We start from the raw sequence: 19,966 nt of genomic DNA, 5'->3' as shown, positions 1-19,966 counted from the left end.
GATGAGGTTTCTGAGGCATTGCATGCCAAGGAAAAGATGAAACAGATGGTGTCTTCTGAAGTTTCTCCTTGTAAAGGAGAAGCATTGTCTATTCACGGGAGGACAGAAAATAAATTTAATCGCAATAGAGGCAAAAGTTGCAATGGTTATAAAGGCCGATCAAAGTCTCGAGGAAGAGGTGAGAAATTATGGAAGTACTGCAAGAAGGATACTCACTTTATCGAGGATTGATTCAAAATTGAAAAATAAAGAGAAGAGAACTAGCACATATAGAGAGAAAGGTAAATCCAATGATCGAGGTAATGCTTCTATTGCTGCTTCTAAAGAAGATTATTCTAATGGTGATTCGCTTGTTGCTTTTGCTGGATGTGCTAATAGTGATGATGAATGGATTCTTGATTCCGCTGCTTCTTTTCATATATGCATTAATAGAGATTGGTTTATCACCTATGATTCTCTCTAAGGTGGAGGTTATGTTAGACTGGGTGATGGCAGTCCTCTTGATATTGTTGGCATTAGATCTATTCAGATTAAAATGCTTGATGGCATTGCCAGAACTTTGACTGATGTGAGGCATGTTCAAAGCATGAGCAAGAATCTTATTTCTCTCAGTACTCTTAATGTTAAAGGGTACAATTACTTCGGTGGAGATGGAGTTTTAAAGATGTTAAAAGGTTCTCTTATTGTGATGAAAGGTGTATTGAAATTTGCAAATTTATACCATCTTCATGGTACTACAATTACAGGTGATGCTACTGCAATTTCTGATTCACCATCTAATTCTGATGCTACTAATCTTTGGCATATGTGTCTTGGACATATGAGTGAGCAAGGCTTGCATAAATTGTGCAAGAGAGGACTTCTTGATGAACATAGCATCAGTAAGTTAAAGGTTTGTGAGCATTGTGTGTTTGGCAAACACAGGAGGATGTCGTTTAATACCTATACTTATAAAAGTAAAGGTATTCTTGATTATGTGCATTCTGATTTATGAGGACCATCTCGCAAGCCTTCTATTGGTTGTTCTCGTTATATGTTGACGATCATTGATGATTATTCTCATAAGGTATGGCCTTATTTATTAAAGCATAAATCAGAAGCATTTTCAGCATTTAAAGAGTGGAAGATTATGATTAAAAATCAAATTGAGAAGAAGGTTAAAAGGCTTTGCACTGATAATGGGATGGAAATTTGTTCTAATAAATTTAATGCATATTGCAAGTCTCAAGACATTGTTAGGCACTACGCTATTCCTTATACATCTCAATAGAATGGTGTAGCTGAGCATATGAACAGAACTATCATGTCTAGAGCCCGTTGCATGTTGTCTAATACTGTAACGTCCCACCTCCACGAGGCTGGGCCCGCTTACATCTGGCAGCTTTTCTAGGATATAGTCAGTCCCCACAGACCAAGACTAGTCTTTTCTGCACACTTTGTCCTCACTCGTGCACACCCGGGAAGTACCCGTTGCATGTTGTCTAATACTATAACGTCCCACCTCTATGAGGCTGGGCCCGCTTACATCTGGCAGTTTTCTAAGATATAGTCAGTCCCCACAGACCAAGACTAGTCTTTTCTGCACACTTTGTCCTCACTCGTCTGCACCTAGGAAGTACATCTCGCTCGGTCACCCATCCCTAAATTTCTCTAGGCCAGCACGCTTAACTTTAGAGTTCTTTAGAGATGAGCTTCTGTAAAAGAAGTTACAACTTGTTGGTATGAGTCTTCTTATTAATCCTATTAAGCCCTGGGCCGGGTGTTACATCCTCACCCCATTAAGAGATCGACGTCCTCGTCGAGCAACCTCAAGCCAGAAACGTCCCCTCTTAGTTATGTCCATATGTCTAGTGTCAGCGCATGTGTCATGCTGCGTGACCACTCTGGATCCACACCAACCATGTACACCATGCTTGCGCAACTGCGACACACGTGTCCGTGAAACCGTGAGGGTCAGCTCTGATACCATTCTGTAACGTCCCACCTCCATGAGGCTGGGCCCGCTTATATCTGGCAGCTTTTTCTAGGATATAGTCAGTCCCCACAGACCAAGACTAGTCTTTTCTGCACATTTTATCCTCACTCGTGCGCACCCGGGAAGTACTTCCCGGTGGGTCACCCATCCCTAAATTTCTCCAGGCCAAGCACGCTTAACTTTAGAGTTCTTTGGAGATGGGCTTCCGTAAAAGAAGTTGCAACTTATTGGTATAAGTCTCCTATTAATTCTATTAAACCCTAGGCCAAGTGTTACAAATATTGGCTTGAATAAGCATTTTTGGGCTGAAGCTGCTTCCACTGCTTGCTATCTTATTAATCATTCACCCTCGATTCCTGTTGATAAGAAAACTCCAAATGAGGTATGGTTTGGATCTCCAGCTGATTATTTACAATTGAGAGTTTGCAGTTGTACTACTTATGCTCACGTTGATAATGGTAAATTGGAGCCTTTGAGCTGTTAAATGTATTTTTATTGATTATCAACATGGTGTTAAAGGTTATAAATTATGGAATCCCCAGACTCAGAAGGCTATGCTTAGTAGGAATGTTATCTTTAATGAGACTGTTATGTTTGTTGACAATCCTTTTGTTCATGCTCCTGTTGAGGGAGAGAAAGTAAGTGCGCAGGTGGAGCACTTAATTGATGCACCAAAGGTTGATAATGGATTTGTCCAAGATACACCTATTGCTAAAATTTCTCCAATGTTAATAATTCATCTATTATTGAGCATTCTTCTCTAGTTGTGCAGTCTCCATAACGTTCGGTTGCTGTTGGTAGGGATAGAAGGTAGCCCAAGCTTATTAACAGATATATTAAAGAATGCAATGTTGCTTATGCTATGAGTATTGCAGAAGAGATTGAAGGTAATTTAGAACCTTCTAATTATTTTGAGGCTATTACTTCTGCTGATTGCAACAATTGGATGACCACTATGCAAGATGAGATGGAGTCACTTGAAAAGAATGGTACTTGGGATTTAGTAAAATTGCCCAAGGATAAAAAGCTCGTCCGTTGCAAATGGATTTTCAAAAGAAAGGAGGGTATTTTTGCTAGTGAGCTAGCAAGATATAAAGCAATGTTGTTTGCTAAAGGCCATAGCCAGATTCTAGGTATTGATTATAATGATGTCTTTTCCCTAGTTGTTAAGCATTCTTTTCGCACTTTGCTTAGTATTGTTGCCATGCATGATTATGAACTTGAGCAACTTGATGTTAAAACTGTATTCTTACATGGGGAGTTGGAAGAAGACATTTATATGAATCAACCTAAAGGTTTTGTTATTCCTGGAAAAGAAAACCTTATGTGTAGACTAAAGAAGTCTCTTTATGGTTTAAAGCAATCTCCTAGCAATGGTACAAGAGGTTTGACTTGTTTATGCTCTCTCATAGTTTTAAGTGGTCTAATTATGATAGCTGTATTTATTTGAAGATTGTTAATGGCTCAGCTATTTATTTACTTCTTTATATTGATGATATGTTGATTGCTACAAAAGATAAATTAGAAATAGCTAAATTGAAGGCACAATTGAGTAAAGAATTTGAGATGAAGGACTTAGGTGCAGCTAAGAAAATTCTTGGTATGGAAATTACTAGAGATAGAAAATCTGGTAAATTGTACCTCAATTAGCAAGGTTATATTGATAAGGTTCTGCGTCGTTTTAATATGCATACTCAAAACCAGTGAGTACTCCATTAGCTGCACATTTCAGATTATCCTTAGATTTATGTCTAGATTTAGATGATGAAATTGAGTACATGTCTAGAGTTCCATATTCCAATGCAGTTGGTTCTCTTATGTATGTCATGGTTTGTTCTCGTCCTGATTTATCTCATGCATTGAATGTTGCCAGTAGATTCATGGCTAATCCTAGTAAGGAGCATTGGAGGGTTGTTCAATGGATTTTCAGATATTTGCGAGGTACTTCTAATGCCTGTTTGCAATTTGGGAAATCTAGAGATGGACTTGTTGGTTATGTTGATTCTGATTATGCTAGTGATTTGGATAAGAGGAGATCTCTCACAGGTTATGTTTTCACAATTAGTGGTTTTGCTATTAGCTAGAAAGCATGTTTGCTGCCTAGTGTTGCTTTGTCTACAACAGAAGTTGAATATATGGCTATTTCTAAAGCTTGTAAAGAAGCTATTTGGTTGAGAGGTTTATACTCTGAACTTTGTGGGGTTACTTTTTGCACTACTATACATTGTCATTGCTAGACTGCTATTTGTCTAACTAAGGATCAAATGTTTCATAAAAGGTACAAGCCTATTAATGTGAGATATCATTTTATTCGAGTTGTTATTGCTGAAGGTGATGATATGGTATGCAAGATAAGTACTCATAACAATTCCGCTGATATATTCACAAAGCTAGTTGCTGGAGCTAAGTTTGGGCTATGCTCAGGCTTAGTTGGTATTATAGTTTCAGTCCTAGTTACTTTTTTGCATCGGTGATTATTTATTATTGAAGTGAGTTGGTTGATGATAATTCATTTGCTACAAGATGGAATTCGTCTCAAGGTGGAGTTTGTTAGAATATGATCCGAATTATAACATGAGTCGTACCGGAACGCCTAGAGAGCCCGTGGTTTGGGTTATGTTTATTAGCGGATTTGTTTGTGTATTTGATGGGAGTTCAGTCCGTTCTATAAATACATCTTGTAAGCTGTATGGGAAGAGTTGAGAGAGAGACAACTCAATGTATTCCCTGCGTTATGTAAACTCTCATCAAATAGTGAAGATCGCCGGTTGGCGCCCATAATTTTTCCCGCAAGGGGTTTCCACGTAAAAATCTGTGTCTCATGTTCAATCTATTATTTTATTATTTCCTAATAGCATATTGTCATCGAGTTTGTCGAGACTGGCAGACAACTCGCTAACATCCCCACCAAATCACTCGGGCGCTTGTGGTTCATGGAACTAAGGAAGATGATTGGCATGGATGAGGTCAAGGTTTTAGGTTAGCAGCGAGATTAGGGGAAGAACTATAAGACATAATCTGCTGTTGTCCAGAAAAGTCTCCAAGAAATTATAGATAAAACTTCTTGCTACTACAGTGCAAGCTCCTTGCAACTGCAAGGCAATTTCCTAGCAAGGTTTAGCAGCCAAGTAGGACTATAGAGTAGAGTAGACTAGACTTAACTATCCGTCAACCTTCTCTTGTGTAATTTATAAGAAAGCCACTAGGGTTGTTTTCTAAAGTCTCTATCAGCAATAAATATAAGGTAAAGGCATCCGCCTTTGAGTTGCCACAACTAGAAATGGCAGAACCTTGACCAATAAAGTTTATGTAGTGTATGTGTGTGTGCTGCTGTCACCCCTTCATTTACCTCTAGCTGTTGTGAGTGTGTGTGTGTGTGTTGGTAAGCTTACTACTTACCTATGCAAGAATCCTAGGGACCAACAGTTTCATCTTCCATCTCAACTGTTGCTTATCTGCAGTCAATGCTCTAGAATATAGTATAGGAACTATTTAGACTTCAACTGATTATGACTGGTGGATTTATATTTGGGGATCACACACATTTTTTTCAGGCAGCCAAATGTATAAGATGCTAATTGACCATTCGAATATCCAGCAGTGTTTAATTGGCTTTGGAAATGTTCCCATCGAACCAAACATAAGATCTTGTTTTGGCTTCTCTTAAAAGACAGACTTAGCATGAATGTCTTGAAACAGGGAACCACGACGCTATAGAAGACTGGAATATGTTTTCATAAATGTCCTTTTGCAAAGGCATGTGGGTGTCTCTTCTACATCTACAAGTTCCAGTCAACATAGTTCATCCTTATGCTATTCTGGATGCCTTCAAGTCACAGTTACACGTACCTTCATGACATGTAATTGCGACTTGAAATGGAATTTGTTAGTGGTTTATGGTGCATCTAAAGAAGATAAAAAATTATCTTTCCTTACTGAACTTTCTCATTTTTGTGCTTCCAACACAGAACCTATGATGATTGGTGGAGACTTTAATATTATTAGATATCTTAATGAAAAAATACTATGGATGGGGTACATGGGCGTACCCCAATTTTCAATTCTCTGATTCACTTCTATGAATTGAAAGAACTTATTATGATTGGTGGTTTGTTTACTTGGTCCAATAACTAGGAAAATCTGGTACTTGAAAAACTTGATAGAATTTTAGTCACAAAGGATTGGGAGGACATTTTTCCACAAGCTATCGTGAGTAGTCTACCTAGGGAAGTTTCTGACCATAACCCTCTTTGTGTATCATTTGGAAAATTTGAAAACAATGTTCATTTTATCCAGTTTAGATTTGACTTGGTGTGGTTACAAAATCCTGATTTTTTACCCCTTGTTGAAAAGATCTAGATGAAACCATGCAGAGCTAAAACTGTTATAGACAAGATACAGCAGAAGCTCAAATTGTTCACACAATTCTTTAAAGGATGGGGTTTTAATCTTCAAGGAGAATTAAGAAAAAAAAAGGAAAGAATATCAAAATGAACTTATTGAATTAGAAAAATATGAAGAAGAACATGGATTAAGTGCTTCACAATTGAAAAGTTCCGAGCAAGAGGAGTTATATTGGTTTGAAAGAAGTCACGAAAATTGCTTATTACAGGGTGATAATAATACTGCCAATTTTCACTAATGTGCTAATGGAAGGAGGAGGAAAAATCAAAATTTAAGTTTGGAGAGTAATGGTCTTTTAATTGAAGGTGATGAAAACTTACTTGGACATGCTTCGGAATACTACTCTGATCTTTTTGCCCCCCCCCCCCCCCTACTGAATATGAGATTCAAATTGATCCTACCCTATGGGATGGGTGTCCACAAGTTTCTGATGAAGATAATTCTTTTCTATGTAGACCTTTTTCTGAAAAAGAGATAAAAGAGGCCTTAGATCAAATGAAAAAAAACAAAGCTACAGGCCCTGATAAAATTCCTATCGAGTTTTACCAGTGCTGTTGGAATATTGTCAAATCTGACATTGTGCAACTCTTTGATGATTTTTACAACATGAAGGTTGATGTTAGCCGATTGAATTATGGCATTATTACTTTGTTACCAAAAATAAAAGAAGCAAATAAGAATCAGCAATATAGACCGATTTGTCTTTTAAATTGTTTGTATAAACTGATTACAAAGACTTTGACAATTAGACTTGAAAAAATATCTGAAAAGTTGATTCATAGTACTCAAACAGCATTTATGAAGAATAGAAACATTTTATCTGGAATTATGTGCTTACATGAGATTTTACATGAGACTAAGAAAAGAAATGAGATAGGTGTCATTTTGAAAATTGATTTTGAAAAGGCCTATGATAAAGTTAACTGGAATATGTTATTCAAATGTCTAGAAATTAGAGGATTTAGAGAGAAATGGTGTGAATGGATCAAGCAGGTTGTTTCTGGTACAGTTTCTGTGAAAATTAATAATCAAATTGGTCCTTATATCAAGAGCTTTAAAGGAGTGAGACAAGGGGATCCTTTATCTCCAAATTTGTTTAATTTTGTTGCTGATTGTCTTACTAGGATAGTTCACAAAGCCCAATTGAATGGTTTGTTGACTGGGTTGATTAGTCATATTGTTCCCAATGGTGTGGCAATTCAACAATATGCTGATGACACTATTATTTTCCTTAAACATGATTTTGAAGGAGCTGCTCATATGAAAATCCTTATATTCTTATTTGAAAAGCTTGCTGGTTTAACGATAAATTTTAATAAAAGTGAGATTTATATGATCAATGATGAAGGGGATTGGGGACAAGCTTATGCTGAGTTGTTCAATTGTCAAATTGGTTTTTCCCCATCGAATATCTGGGTGTACCTGTTAGCCCAAGTAGGTTAAAAATGAAAGATTGGTTACCCTTAATTGACAAAAGTAATAAGAGGTTGGATGTATGGAAAGGTGGTACCTTATCTTTGGCTGGTAGAACAACTCTTATATCTTCAAGTCTTAACAATTCTCCAATGTACCATATGTCAGTCTACTTGCTTCCAAAATCCACTATGTATCAATTGGATAAGATTAGGAGAACGTTTTTTTGGCAAGGGGAGGAACAAAAAAGAAGTATCATTTGGTAAAATGGGAAATAATTTGTAAGAGTAAGAAAAAAGGTGGTATAGGAATCAAGAATTTAAAATGGTTGAATATTAGCTTATTATGTAAATGGTGGTGGAAGCTAGAGAAAGAAGATGGTTTATGGCAACAAATAGTTAAATTCAAATATATGAGAAATTCTTCAATTTTAGAGGTAAAGCACAAGGTTAGTGACTCACCTATGTGGTCTGACGTGTTGAAGATTAAAGACATTTATCTACAAGGTTGGGGGATCTCTTTTAAAAACGGGGGGCTGACAAGGTTTTGGCAGGACCCATGGATATATGAGGAACCTTTAAGTTCTCATACACCGTTGTTATACGAAATATGTGAAAATAAAAATATAACGGTTGCATGTGCTTTAAAAGGTGATCCAATTCGTTTTAGGAGATGGTTGCATACTGAGATTAGAAATGAGTGGGAAAAATTTTGGAAGGATGCTAGCAAGTTTCAGTTAGAGGAACATGAGAACATTGTTATTTGGAATCTGGGGAAAAACAATAAGTTCACGGTTAAATCAGTGTATAATGGGCTTACTAAAAATGATTGCGGGTTTTACCATAAAAGAATTTGGAGGGGCAAAATTCGAGCAAAAATTAAGATCTTTTTGTGGCTTTTGTCTTGTAATGCATTGCTAACTAAAGATAATTTGCGAAACAAAAAAACTGGTTGGGTGATCCTAGTTGTGCCTTTTGTGATTGTCCTGAATCTATTTCTCACCTGTTTTTTTAGTGTTTTGTAGCCTGTGTGATATGGGCTATTATTGCTAAATGTTTTGGGGCAAACAAAATTCCAACTAATATAGAACAGTGTTGGCTTTGGTGTGAGAAATAACTGCCATTTGGTAAAGAATTTCATGCTTGGGGGATTGGTGCAATTTGTTGGGCTATGTGGAAGAACCGTAATAAAGCATGTTTTGAACAAAAAATGTTGAATAATCCTTTGAAGATACTATGTCATGTGAATGCGCTTATGATCTTTTGGGCAGGTTTATATAAACGATGGACCAGGAAAAGCTTATCGAAGGAGCTAATCTGATGCTTAAAGTGGCCAAGGAAGTGCTTGCTACACAGGCGGCAAGACAAGTGAACCACCTTCTACTCCAAGACGATCAAGACAATGAATCAGCTGAAGAGTAAAGTATGAAGAAGAGAAAGGAAGCACGAGTTGGACTTAGTGTGGGCTGTGATAGTCTCCTGTTTTTTAGACAGTTTAAACTATTTCGATGTTGGTTCTGTTTAAGCTCTCAGCTTTTGGTCTTAGCCTCCTGGTTGTCTTCTTTTGGTTACTACCTGTATTGTTGGTAGAGTCTTGCATCTCGTATATGCAAGTTTTTTCTGGAAGTTGTTATCTCTAAAGTTTAGGCTTTGAAGGTGAGATGTCGAATGTTTCACTGCTTCTTAGTTCTGTCTACTTGTAATGGGTGAATGCTGTATTTCCGTTTTCGTAATGGAAATGAGATATTTCTGAGTGGAAAAAAAATGTACCTTCATGACAACAAGAAATAATCTTGTTTTTCAGAGTTTTCCGCTATTATTTGATCACTGCAAGGAAACATTTAAGACTAAATTTGTCGGGTGATCCTGCGAGAGGAAACAGGATCATGGCTCAATGCTTTTGTATAATTTTTGTTTCCTCTTTGTTGTGCAAACTAACAACGTAACATTAGAAGTTGAATTTGCGGACCTCCAACAACTCAGCTAACATGGTGGTCCTTGGGTATATAACGTCGTACGAGTTTTTTTTTTTTCTAAAAAAGAATACGCAAATTAAACACCAGTCAGGATGCCACCAAAACCTCTGGCCTAAACAAATGTATTTTGGATTTTGGGTCCTCGGTTGCGCCTGCAAGAATCTGACATCCGCTGCGAGCGTAAGCAATGACGACGATATAGATGGCACCTGCGCCTGAGTTTGCCGCCACCAAAGGTTGTTACGTTATTGATAACAATAAAATAACTGCATGATTTAAAGTATGCCTAGCTCGGACCTCTAGGAGAGCAAGCCGCCACCATCGCAATAGTTTTGCATCACCCGAGAAAAAGTAGTCCAGACCAAGGAGCTGTATAAATCCATTACCCATATGCATATGCACCGGCTCATCTCAAAGCTCCAACCACGGCAATGGCGCCAATGAAGGTGTATGGGTGGGCCGTGTCGCCGTGGATGGCGCGCGCCCTGGTGTGCCTGGAGGAGGCCGGCGTGGAGTACGAGGTTGTCCCGATGAGCAGGTGCGGCGGCGACCACCGCCGCCCAGAGCACCTCGCCAGAAACGTACGTACGCTAATTCCATTTGAATTTGGGTACTATTTCGCTTCCTTAGCCGGCAGTAACGAACTCTTCGCTGTTCTGCAGCCGTTCGGTGAAATCCCTGTTCTAGAGGACGGTGATCTGACGCTCTACCGTAATAAAGCTATCTTGACCTGTTAATTTCCTCTCCTATCGCATTTCTAATCACATTTTCTCGTCTATAATGTACTCCAGAATCACGCGCCATTGCACGGTACGTTCTTCGCAAGTACAAGCCAGAGCTTGTCAAGGAAGGCGACCTGGAGGGATCAGCAATGGTGGACGTATGGATGGAGGTGGAAGCCAACAACATCGAGCCGACCCTGTGGCCCATCGTCCGGCACTGCATCATCGGCCAGTACGTCGGGCGCGACCGCGACCAGGCCGTCATTGACGAGAACCTCGAGAAGCTGAGGATGCTGCTGCCGGTGTATGAGGCTAGGTTGTCAGTCTGCAAGTACCTAGCGGGGGACGACATCACTGCCGCCGACCTCTGCCACTTCGGTTTCATGCGCTACTTCATGGCCACGGAGTACGCCGGCGTGGTGGACGCGTTCCCGCACGTCAAGGCGTGGTGGGATGCGCTGCTGGCGAGGCCGTCGGTGCAGAAGGTGATGGCCGGCATGCCGCCGGATTTTGGGTATGCCAGCGGCAACATTCCGTAGTGCTGGTGTGGGCGTGGTACGTGACTCTGGTGTAGTGAATCTGGTCTGGTCACACCCAACCCGTGTGTCTTATTTCCGTCTACAAATAAAGTCGTCCAATCTATCGCATGTTTCACTGTTTGTCTGTTTCTAACTAGAACCCGTTCATTCGATAAATCAGATTCAGTCATGTCTACTTCCACTTGTCGTACAAGCCCAGAGAAAAAATATAAAAATTGACGCTGCTTACAGAAGATTTTTACAGAACTTTACATATACGCCCAACCGCGTTTAATTATGAAATAGTCTCTTTAGCCTTCGGCACAGCAGTTAGCACATATAACACGTCTTTACCACTATACGTTCGCTTTCTGCACAGAAGCGGTGACCACGTCTCCCTAAATATTTGCGGCCGTTTGATCTGCTTGATTAATGGTTCATATTGCTTGCGCTGCTGCTTTTGAGAAGCAGTTTTGGCCGCTCCAAGCGTGCTCCTCCTATCCTTTCTCGTATGTCGCCGTTGTTGACTGCTTCGTGTAGAATCGCTAGCGGTCGCACAGAAAGAAACCAAATAGCGCCACCAAAAGGATGAGGTCGGGCAAAACCGAACAAACAAACACAGAATAGCCACCGAGACGGAAGCAGCAAATAAATAAGCGGTAGGGGTTTCACCAGGATGTCATGCACATTTATTTGAGCGTCATGTCAGCAAAACTGCACTTTTTGCATGAAACGAAGAGGAGAGAGAAGGAAATAGTTTCACCATGATGAAACTCCATTGGCGTTGTTTCCCACGCAGTAAAACAGGATGAAATCGCCACTGAGGACTAAATCGTTTCACCATCTTGCATGTGATCCAATCATTTTGCAGTAATTAAATGCTTTGCCCAGCCTAGGAAACATCAAGGTGAAACTCATGCATTGTGGAGGTTGTTTCATTGTTCGTTTCATTAATGCTCTGTCAGCAGATTTATTTTTGAAACAGTGCATTGAAACGGGCCATTGAGACTGGCCTAACGCCTTGTTTAGTTCACCCCAAAACCAAAAACTTTTCAAAATTATCCGTCAAATCGAATCTTGCGGCACATGCATGGAGCATTAAATATAGATGAAAACAAAAACTAATTGCACAGTTTGGCTGTAAACCACGAGATAAATCTTGTAAGCCTAATTACTCCATGATTGGACAATATTTGTCAAATAAAAACAAAATTGCTATATTATTAAAATCCAAAAAAAAATTTGATCTAAACAAGGCCTAAACAAACACTGCAGGTCACATGCATAAAGGTATGGCCCCTATCCAATTTCTACCTAGGCCTTGTTTAGTTTCCAAAAATTTCCAAGACTTTGTTTAGTTCCGAAAATATTTTGGATTTCGGTACTATAGCATTTTTATTTTTATTTGACAAATATTATCCAATCATGAACTATAGCATTTTTATTTTTATTTGACAAATATTCATCTCGTGATTTACAAGCAAACTGTTGTCGGCGTCTAGATTCGTGGTCTAGGCACTAACGAGTATGAGTCTGCGTGATTACCCGAGCTTGGATGGTGATGCAAGTGAGACACAGGAGATTTATACTGGTTCGGGCCAAGAATGCCCTACGTCCAGTGTGATCGGGGGTTCTGTATAACCTTGCACCCATAGGTGCTTGTAGTAGGGGGTACAAGCGGGTTGCGAGAGAGGGCTAAGTCCCAGGTCTCGACTTAGTGGTGGACAGAGTGCTGGTCGCTGATCTGTTGAAGAGTGTGTTGGGCGTGTCTGAACCTCCTCCTAGCTATGAGCCCTGGCTCCCCTTTTATAGCCTCAAAGGGAGACAGGGATTTACATGGGTAGATCTCCCTTTGCCGAGTGGAAGAGTTATAGTCCCGACCCTGTTGAAGCCTGTTCACTTTGTCCTTGAGGGATGGCCGTCTCTGTGGAGGGTTACCGAGCCCTGTAGGAGTCATGGGGGTCGGATCACCGGTACTGCTGAACATCGCGTCAACAGTGGGAAAGGACATCAAATAGTGGCGTTGATTAACCTCCCCCATTCCCTTTCTTCCGTGAGGCAGCACGCCACAGTGAAAGAGGTAAAGGTACACAGTGAAAGAGGTAGGGCTGTAGTGCCCAGGGTGGTTGGAACAGTCGTCAACCTGCCCTGCTGCGGTATGGGAGTCATCGCGCCTATCACGTCGTGGGTATGGGTGCCGTGTGGCCGAAGTCTTGCTGCCCTGGTGGATCGGGATCCGGCGCCCGAGCCCAGAAGGGGTCGGGCGAGGCGGTGTCTGCGTCCGAGGTCCTGAGGGGTCGGGCGAGTCGGAACTTGCGTCCGAGGCCCTGAGGGATCGGGCGAGTCGGAACTTGCGTCCGAGGTCCTGAGGGGTCGGGCGAGTCGGAACTTGCGTCCGAGGCCCTGAGGGATCGGGCGAGTCGGAACTTGCGTCCGAGGCCCTGAGGGATCGGGCGAGTTGGGGCCCGTGCCCCGGTGATTGCGGTTAACTTGCTTGGTCCTTTGCGTTTTTCATTGCTCTGATTTGGGTATCCCTTTTTATGGTACCCAACAGTAGCCCCCGAGCCTTTGAAGGGGTGAGGTCACCACTTCAGATGTTCTTTCCCACGGGACTATTTGTTGACTGGGAGCTTTTTTACTTTTTCTACGGAGGGTGCGTGCGAGCGCACCCGCCGGGTGTAGCCCCCGAGCCTTTTGGAGGAATGGTGTTATTCCTTCAAAGGCTTTTACCCCAGATAGCTATAGCCCGGAGTAGTTTAGGGATAGGTTGTGTGCTCTTTACACATAGCGCCTGTCCCCATGGTGCAAGGAAGCCCCCGAGCCCTTTCCCCGTAAGGGTCGATCAGGTTCTTTCTTGTCTTGTGATTACGCCCCTCATTCTTCCTTTCGCTCGGAGGTGGGGTGGGTCATGCCGTACTACCCTCGATGGGCGAGTAGCGACGCTTCCCGGGAGCTGCAAGCGGGTAGATCCAAGTGGATGTCCGAGTCCCATTCGATAGGGGTCGGCTAGTGGCCCTATGGGCACATCTCAAAGATACCCGAGGGCAGTCACGGTGGATGTCGGAACCGTTCGTTAGGTTCCGAGGGCTCGGTGCCTCCCTCGATGGGATCCCACTCTCGTGACACCCGCGTGGGTCTTGGATACGACTTGTAAAGATGCGCCGACCCCGTATGGGGCTCGGACCTTGGCCTCTATTGTGCTCATCCTCAGTCATCCCTTGCTCGGTCATCCTGAGGCGACTGTTCGAACCTGTTTTGCAGGTCAGTCTCGCAACCTCTGGAACGTAGGTGGCCATGGCCTGGGGATTTTTGGCCTTGAAAGGCTTTTTTCAGGGTTTGTTTGTAGTGCCGAGGTCGGGCGAGACGGAATCTGTGTCCGACGTGATCCACCTTGCGATTTTCACTCGGGGTTAGCAGGGGGTCGGGCGAGACAGGGTCTGCGTCCGACGAAGACTGCCCTACGACCTTTGGTCAGCGGGGGGTCGGGCGCCGCTTGCCCTGGAAGGAACCGCCCTGACATGACTTTTCAAGGCACACCTTTTGAGGCGTGGTGCGTGGGGACTCGAAACGGCCGTGCCGTTTCACCCTGGCCGGATGGGACGTTTCGTCTGTGAAATAAATGCGCGCGTGCGGCGGGCGTGGGAATCGGAGGGAGTTGGCGCTTCGAGTTTTTCACCTGGTGGGGAGTGGGCGACGGTTGCTCTCCTTCCCGCTTGGCCTTCTGCGTGGGCGGCGGGGTCGTGGCGCGCCCCTTCTATAAAAGCGGCCGCTAGGGGCTTGGTTTCTTTCCTCTCGCTCCTGCGAAAAAAAGTCCTTGCCTCCTGCCTTTTCTTCTGCCGCCATCTTCTCCACTTCCGCCGCGCAGACGCTCCTTCTCCACCCGAAACCATGGCCGGCGTTGCGGCGTGGCGACCCTGCAATGTGACCAAGTCTGCGCTGGAGGCGCGTGTGAAGGCCGGGATTCTCTGTCCTCATAAGGACGTCGAGTTCCCGGAGTGGATCGTTCCTTCGGCGAACGACAGGAAGCCAAACCCGCCACCGGGCTATGTGGTTTGCTTCCTGTCGTTCTTAGACCGGGGGTTCGGGATTCCGGCCGGTCGTCTGATCAGGGCGATCCTCCACTACTACGAGGTGGAGCTGCACAACTTGAATCCCAACTCAGTGATGCAGGCCGCCGTCTTCACCACGGTTTGCGAGGGATTCCTGGGGGTTTGAAAGCCCTAGTTTGGTTTCGGATAATTGATGAAACCCTAGTACTAACCTCTATACTAAGTGTGTGTAGACTTAATGAGGTTGGTACATGCCAAGTGATGGAGCAAGTAATGATCATGGTGATGATGGTGATGACCACAAGATGATCAATTGCTCAACTTGGAAAAGAAGAAAGAGAAAAACAAAACCCTATGGAGATCAAGGCAAAGGTATTGCTTAGGGTTTTGGTTTTGGTGATCAAGACACCATAGAGGGTGTGATCACATTTAGGATAGATAGCCGTACTATAAAGAGGGGAATTCTTTGGTTAAGCGGTTATCAAGTGCCACTAGGTGTCATTGTTCATGTGCATGCATTTAGAACCTAGTGAGCTAACTTAACTCCTTCAAAGAAAATGATTGTGAATATGCTAACACACGTGCACGCTCGTTGGTACACACGTTGTGGTGTTGGCACACTTTGAGAAGGAGGTGGAGTTTCAAGGGTAGAGAGGGGATGGGTTTTCGGCGCTTTTCGAGAAAATGAAGTGCATATTTTCTATTGCGCCGGTGGGAAATTTGGAGAAGTCGCGGGAGTGTTTCTCTCTGAGAAAACACTCACCGGACGCTGGCCACTGAGGCACCGGACGCTAAGTCTGAGCGTCCGGTGCAAACAGTGCCTAGCCCAGCTAGGGTAAGGCACCGGACGATAGGCACCGGACGCTGGCTTGAGCGTCCGGTGGTGAGCGTCCGGTGTGCGGACGTCTTTGCGGAACTCTCTGCGCATGAGTCCGGTGCGCACCGGACGCGTCCGGTGCTAACTTGCTCAGCGTCCGGTGCACTGCAGGTGACCGTTAGACTCTGACACGCGGCTGACGATGGAGCACCGGACGCTGGTGCTGAGCGTCCGGTGCCCCTTTAAGAGCATCCGGTGACCCCGTATTTCGCCCAGTGAAAGAGCCAACGGCTCTATTTGTTTGAGGGGCTATAAATACGTGTTTGGCCGGCTTGGGGCTCATACTCTTGGCATTCTAACATACTTGACATCCTTGTGAGCCTAAGCAAACACCTCCCACTCATCTCCTTCATAGATTATACATCTTTGTGAGATTGGGAGTGATTCCAAGTGCTTTTGCTTGAGTGATTGCATCTAGTGGCACTTGGGGATCGTTCTAGCTGCGGTTTTCTTGTTACTCTTGGTGGTTGCCGCCACCTAGACGGCTTGGAGCAGCGGAGGAGGATTGGCACGAGTTGGTGATTGTTCGTGGCCATCTCCCGGTGATTGTGAGAGGTTTGTGCCTACCTCAGCGGAGAGCCAAAGGCAACATTAGTGGATTGCTCGTGTCATTGAGCTACCTCACTTGTGGGTAGGTTCTTGTGGTGTCCTAGTGAGGACGAGGTTCGTGCTACACCTCTTAGCCACCGAACCACCAAGTGTTGGTCGACACAACGGGGACGTAGCGTGCCGGCAAGCACGTGAACCTCGGGAGAAAAATTGCTTGTCTCCATTGTGTTTGTTCATTGGATTTCTCCCGGTGATCGGACTTCATTTTATTGATTGGTTCATCCCCTCTACGCGGTGGTATAAAGATCAAACCTTCTCTCTTACATTCCCGCAAACTAGAGTAGCTTACTTACTTATATAGAAACTTTAGGTAGCTCTCTAGTGTAAGTAGTGACATAGCTCTTGTGTGCCTAGTGATCTTAACAACTAGAATTGTTGGATAGGTGGCTTGCAAACACCCCTTTTTAGAGCTAGAGCAAAAAGCTTCGCTTTGTTATTTACTAACCTCTTGCTCTAGTGAGTTTGTAGAATTTTTAAATAGGCTATTCACCCCCCCTCTAGCCATATTAGGACCTTTCAGGGTTGCTGTCAATTGGAACCTCTGGCTTCACCTCTTCAAGGCGAAGATGTCGGCCCGTTACGTGGGGAAGGAGAAGTTCCCCCTACGAGCCGGCGGCTGCACGTTGCAGCTTCGTCAGCAGCGGGCCGAGTTGTACATCTGGAGCTCGATGCCCTCATCAAACCGGGGTTGGCAGAGCGCGTGGTTCTACCTCCGGAATGACGGTGGTCTCCTGCCGAAGTTCACCGGGAAGATGGTGACGGAGGCCCCCCAGAAGTGGGCGCGGGGTGCTCCGTCAGAGGAGCAGAAGAAGCTCGCCCCGCTTCTTGCGGGGCTTCAGAAGCTGCGGGATGCCCGAGTTACCGCGGCCACGGTGGCAATAGCGTTCCACAAGAGGAGCCTGCTTCCGCTGGCGCAGCGTCGGGTGCTCATGTTCGAGATGACTCGGGACGTCCCGTGGGCTGGGACGAAGATGTTAGCCGAGCCGATATCGGGATCGGACATCACCGCCCGGGTGGAGAAGACGACGCACCCGGAGATGAAGAATTCCTGGGTGGTGCCGATGCGCCCTGAAAAGGGCTACATTTCCCTGGTAAGAAGGTGTCTTTTGTTTCGATTCCTTGTGGCCGTGTTTTCTTTTGCCTGACTCCCCTTTTATCTGCTTGTTTCATAGGGGATGGGGCTCGTCAGGGACTCCCTACCCCCGGTCCCTGAGGACAAGGAGATCCGGGCCAAGAATAGGGCTCAGAATGAGGAACAGAAAAAGGCAAAGGAGGACAAGAAAGCCAAGGCGGCGCGAAGGGCGGAGAGGCGGGAGATCTCCTCCAAAAACCGCCGCGAAGCCGAGAAGGCGGGGGTCGCCCCGCCTCCCTCTCCTGAGACTTCGGTCTCGGAGATAGAGGGCGGAGGAGATAACGCCGACTGGCTCGACGAGCTAGCGGAAGAGGATGACGTGATCCCTCTTGCCGGCGGGGGGATTGAGGCCCCAGAGGGGTCAAAAGCCTGAGGTGGGTCGGAGGCCCCCGAGGGGACCCAGGCGCCGGGGGGCGGACAGGCCGTCCCCCACATCATTGTAGATGACGAGGACAGCGCCCCTCGTGAGGGTTCAGCCCCCGTGGGTCCTCAAGAGGGGGAGAAGGCGTTGGGGGTCGAATCCGAGGAGCCCCCTCAACCGGTGGTGCCAGAGGGTCTGGTCGAGCCCTCCCCAGCGTCCGGGGCGGGAACCGGTGCCTCGGTGGAGGCGTCGCAGGCTGAGACCACCGTGGTGCCCCCTGCGCCGTCGGCAGGCGAGGCGGGGGTCCGACCGACGGCCCCTGGCGCTGAGGGAGGCCCCCAAGGAGCTCCGAGCTCCCAGAAGAAGTCTGCTCCCCGAGCGAGGTATGTATAGGATTTCTGATCCCTCTGCTGATTTTTTGTTTTTCTCTTTCTTCTAACTTGGTGTTGCTCCTTTAGCCGCAAGCAAAAGGCGGCCTCGATGGCACTGGCGCCCCTGAAGGCCGTAAAGAGGGGGGCACAGTCTACTCCTGGGTCGGCTAGGCCCATGTCGCCACCCCCTCTGAGCCGCGATGAGGGGGAGCGTCGTCAAGGGCAGGATATGGGGGCACTAAGGCCCCAAAGGCAGGAGGAGACGGCCTCTGCCCCCGGAGCCATGCCTCCTCAGGAGGACACCGATTTAGGAGGCACGGTCCGATCTAGGCAGGTCGAGGGAGAGCGAGCCACCGTGGCGTCCAGCGCGGCGCCCGAGGCCCCCACGGCGGGAAGGGAGGAAGATGCCCGATGGGGCAAGAGCCCCGTAATCTGGCCCAACCTCGACAATGCCGAGGGGGGAGCCAGATTCGTTCTGGACGACCCGTCGGAGAATTACCTCTGGCAGGGTCTGGAAGCGTGTGGGCTGCTGACGGTCCTTAAGTATCAAATTTAACTATCAAATAAACAAAGAAAAGGATCCAAATGAAATCAACATCAAGACTTAGGGTTTTATCTAACAGAATTTCACGAGTTTTGGTGTTTGTCTATTTCTGTAGGGGGTTATCAGGAAATAAGGAAGAAAGGCCCACACGTCGGGATTACATAGAGATATCAACGTGCCGCACAATTATCTTACATCTAGAAGACTCCAGAAGCCACGGGAAGGAAGCGGAGACCGAACGGAGTCAGGGACAGGGCGCCCGCCCAAGTCCTTAGGGCGCCCGCCCACCTTTTTCGGCCAATCACGCTCAATCTCGCGGATTATGCTCCACCGACCTAAAGGATCAAGAATAACCGTTCAATCAATGTCAGTTTGATCCGACGGCCCAGGTTCACTTGAGGGGACTATAAAACCAGACTCCCTGGCCCCTGGAGGAGGCACCCCTTGATCATTATTCATTATTCATAGACAGAGCAAAAGCTAGGGTTTAGAGATGAGAGCTCTCCTCTCTTCTCTAAACTAGAGTAGATCTAGATAGTAGCGAGATGGAGAGCGAAGGAGGATTAGAGGAGAGGCCGGCCTGTCGGTTCTTCCTCCGGTTGTACTTCGCCATGATCAAGCTCTAATCAAGCTTGCTCATGGGATGACTCTGGTAATCTACTTCTAATTCATTATGCAATTACTAATCATGTATGTTCTGGTTCACAACTCTTTTGAGTACTTCTAATCTATAGGACCCTATAGGTTAGAGTTGTAGTATAGGTGTAAGCGTGGTGCTTAGACCTAGATTACTTGTGGATATCCCCTGACTAGCTGGATCGTGTGGTAGGCCGCGTAGGTGACAGTTACGTTGGTCCCCTGTAGTCCACCTCTCGTTAGCAGGACGGGTAGGGTTTATCGGCCTATGGATAAGCATACTTTGTGGTGTACTCTTATCACGTGGTTCGTCCCAGACATAGACATACCCCTTTGAAGTAGAGAAACCATAGTTATCCTCTCTATTCTACTACCATCGC

At 45.2% G+C, this 19,966-nt stretch overlaps 1 protein-coding gene across 1 annotated transcript; it reads left to right on the top strand.

The window, feature by feature from the left end:
- Positions 10,055 to 11,179, top strand: LOC8086370 (glutathione S-transferase 4). The gene is made up of 3 exons (XM_002457796.2): positions 10,055 to 10,348; positions 10,430 to 10,478; positions 10,559 to 11,179. The coding sequence occupies exons 1-3, from the start codon at positions 10,199 to 10,201 to the stop codon at positions 11,026 to 11,028; spliced, it is 669 nt and encodes a 222-aa protein (XP_002457841.1). The 5' UTR covers positions 10,055 to 10,198; the 3' UTR covers positions 11,029 to 11,179.

This window comes from Sorghum bicolor, chromosome 3, assembly GCF_000003195.3.
Source record: "Sorghum bicolor cultivar BTx623 chromosome 3, Sorghum_bicolor_NCBIv3, whole genome shotgun sequence".
Lineage (NCBI taxonomy): Eukaryota > Viridiplantae > Streptophyta > Magnoliopsida > Poales > Poaceae > Sorghum > Sorghum bicolor.
The sequence above is the reverse complement of the archived record's forward strand: the minus strand, read 5'-3'. Positions and strand labels throughout refer to the sequence as shown.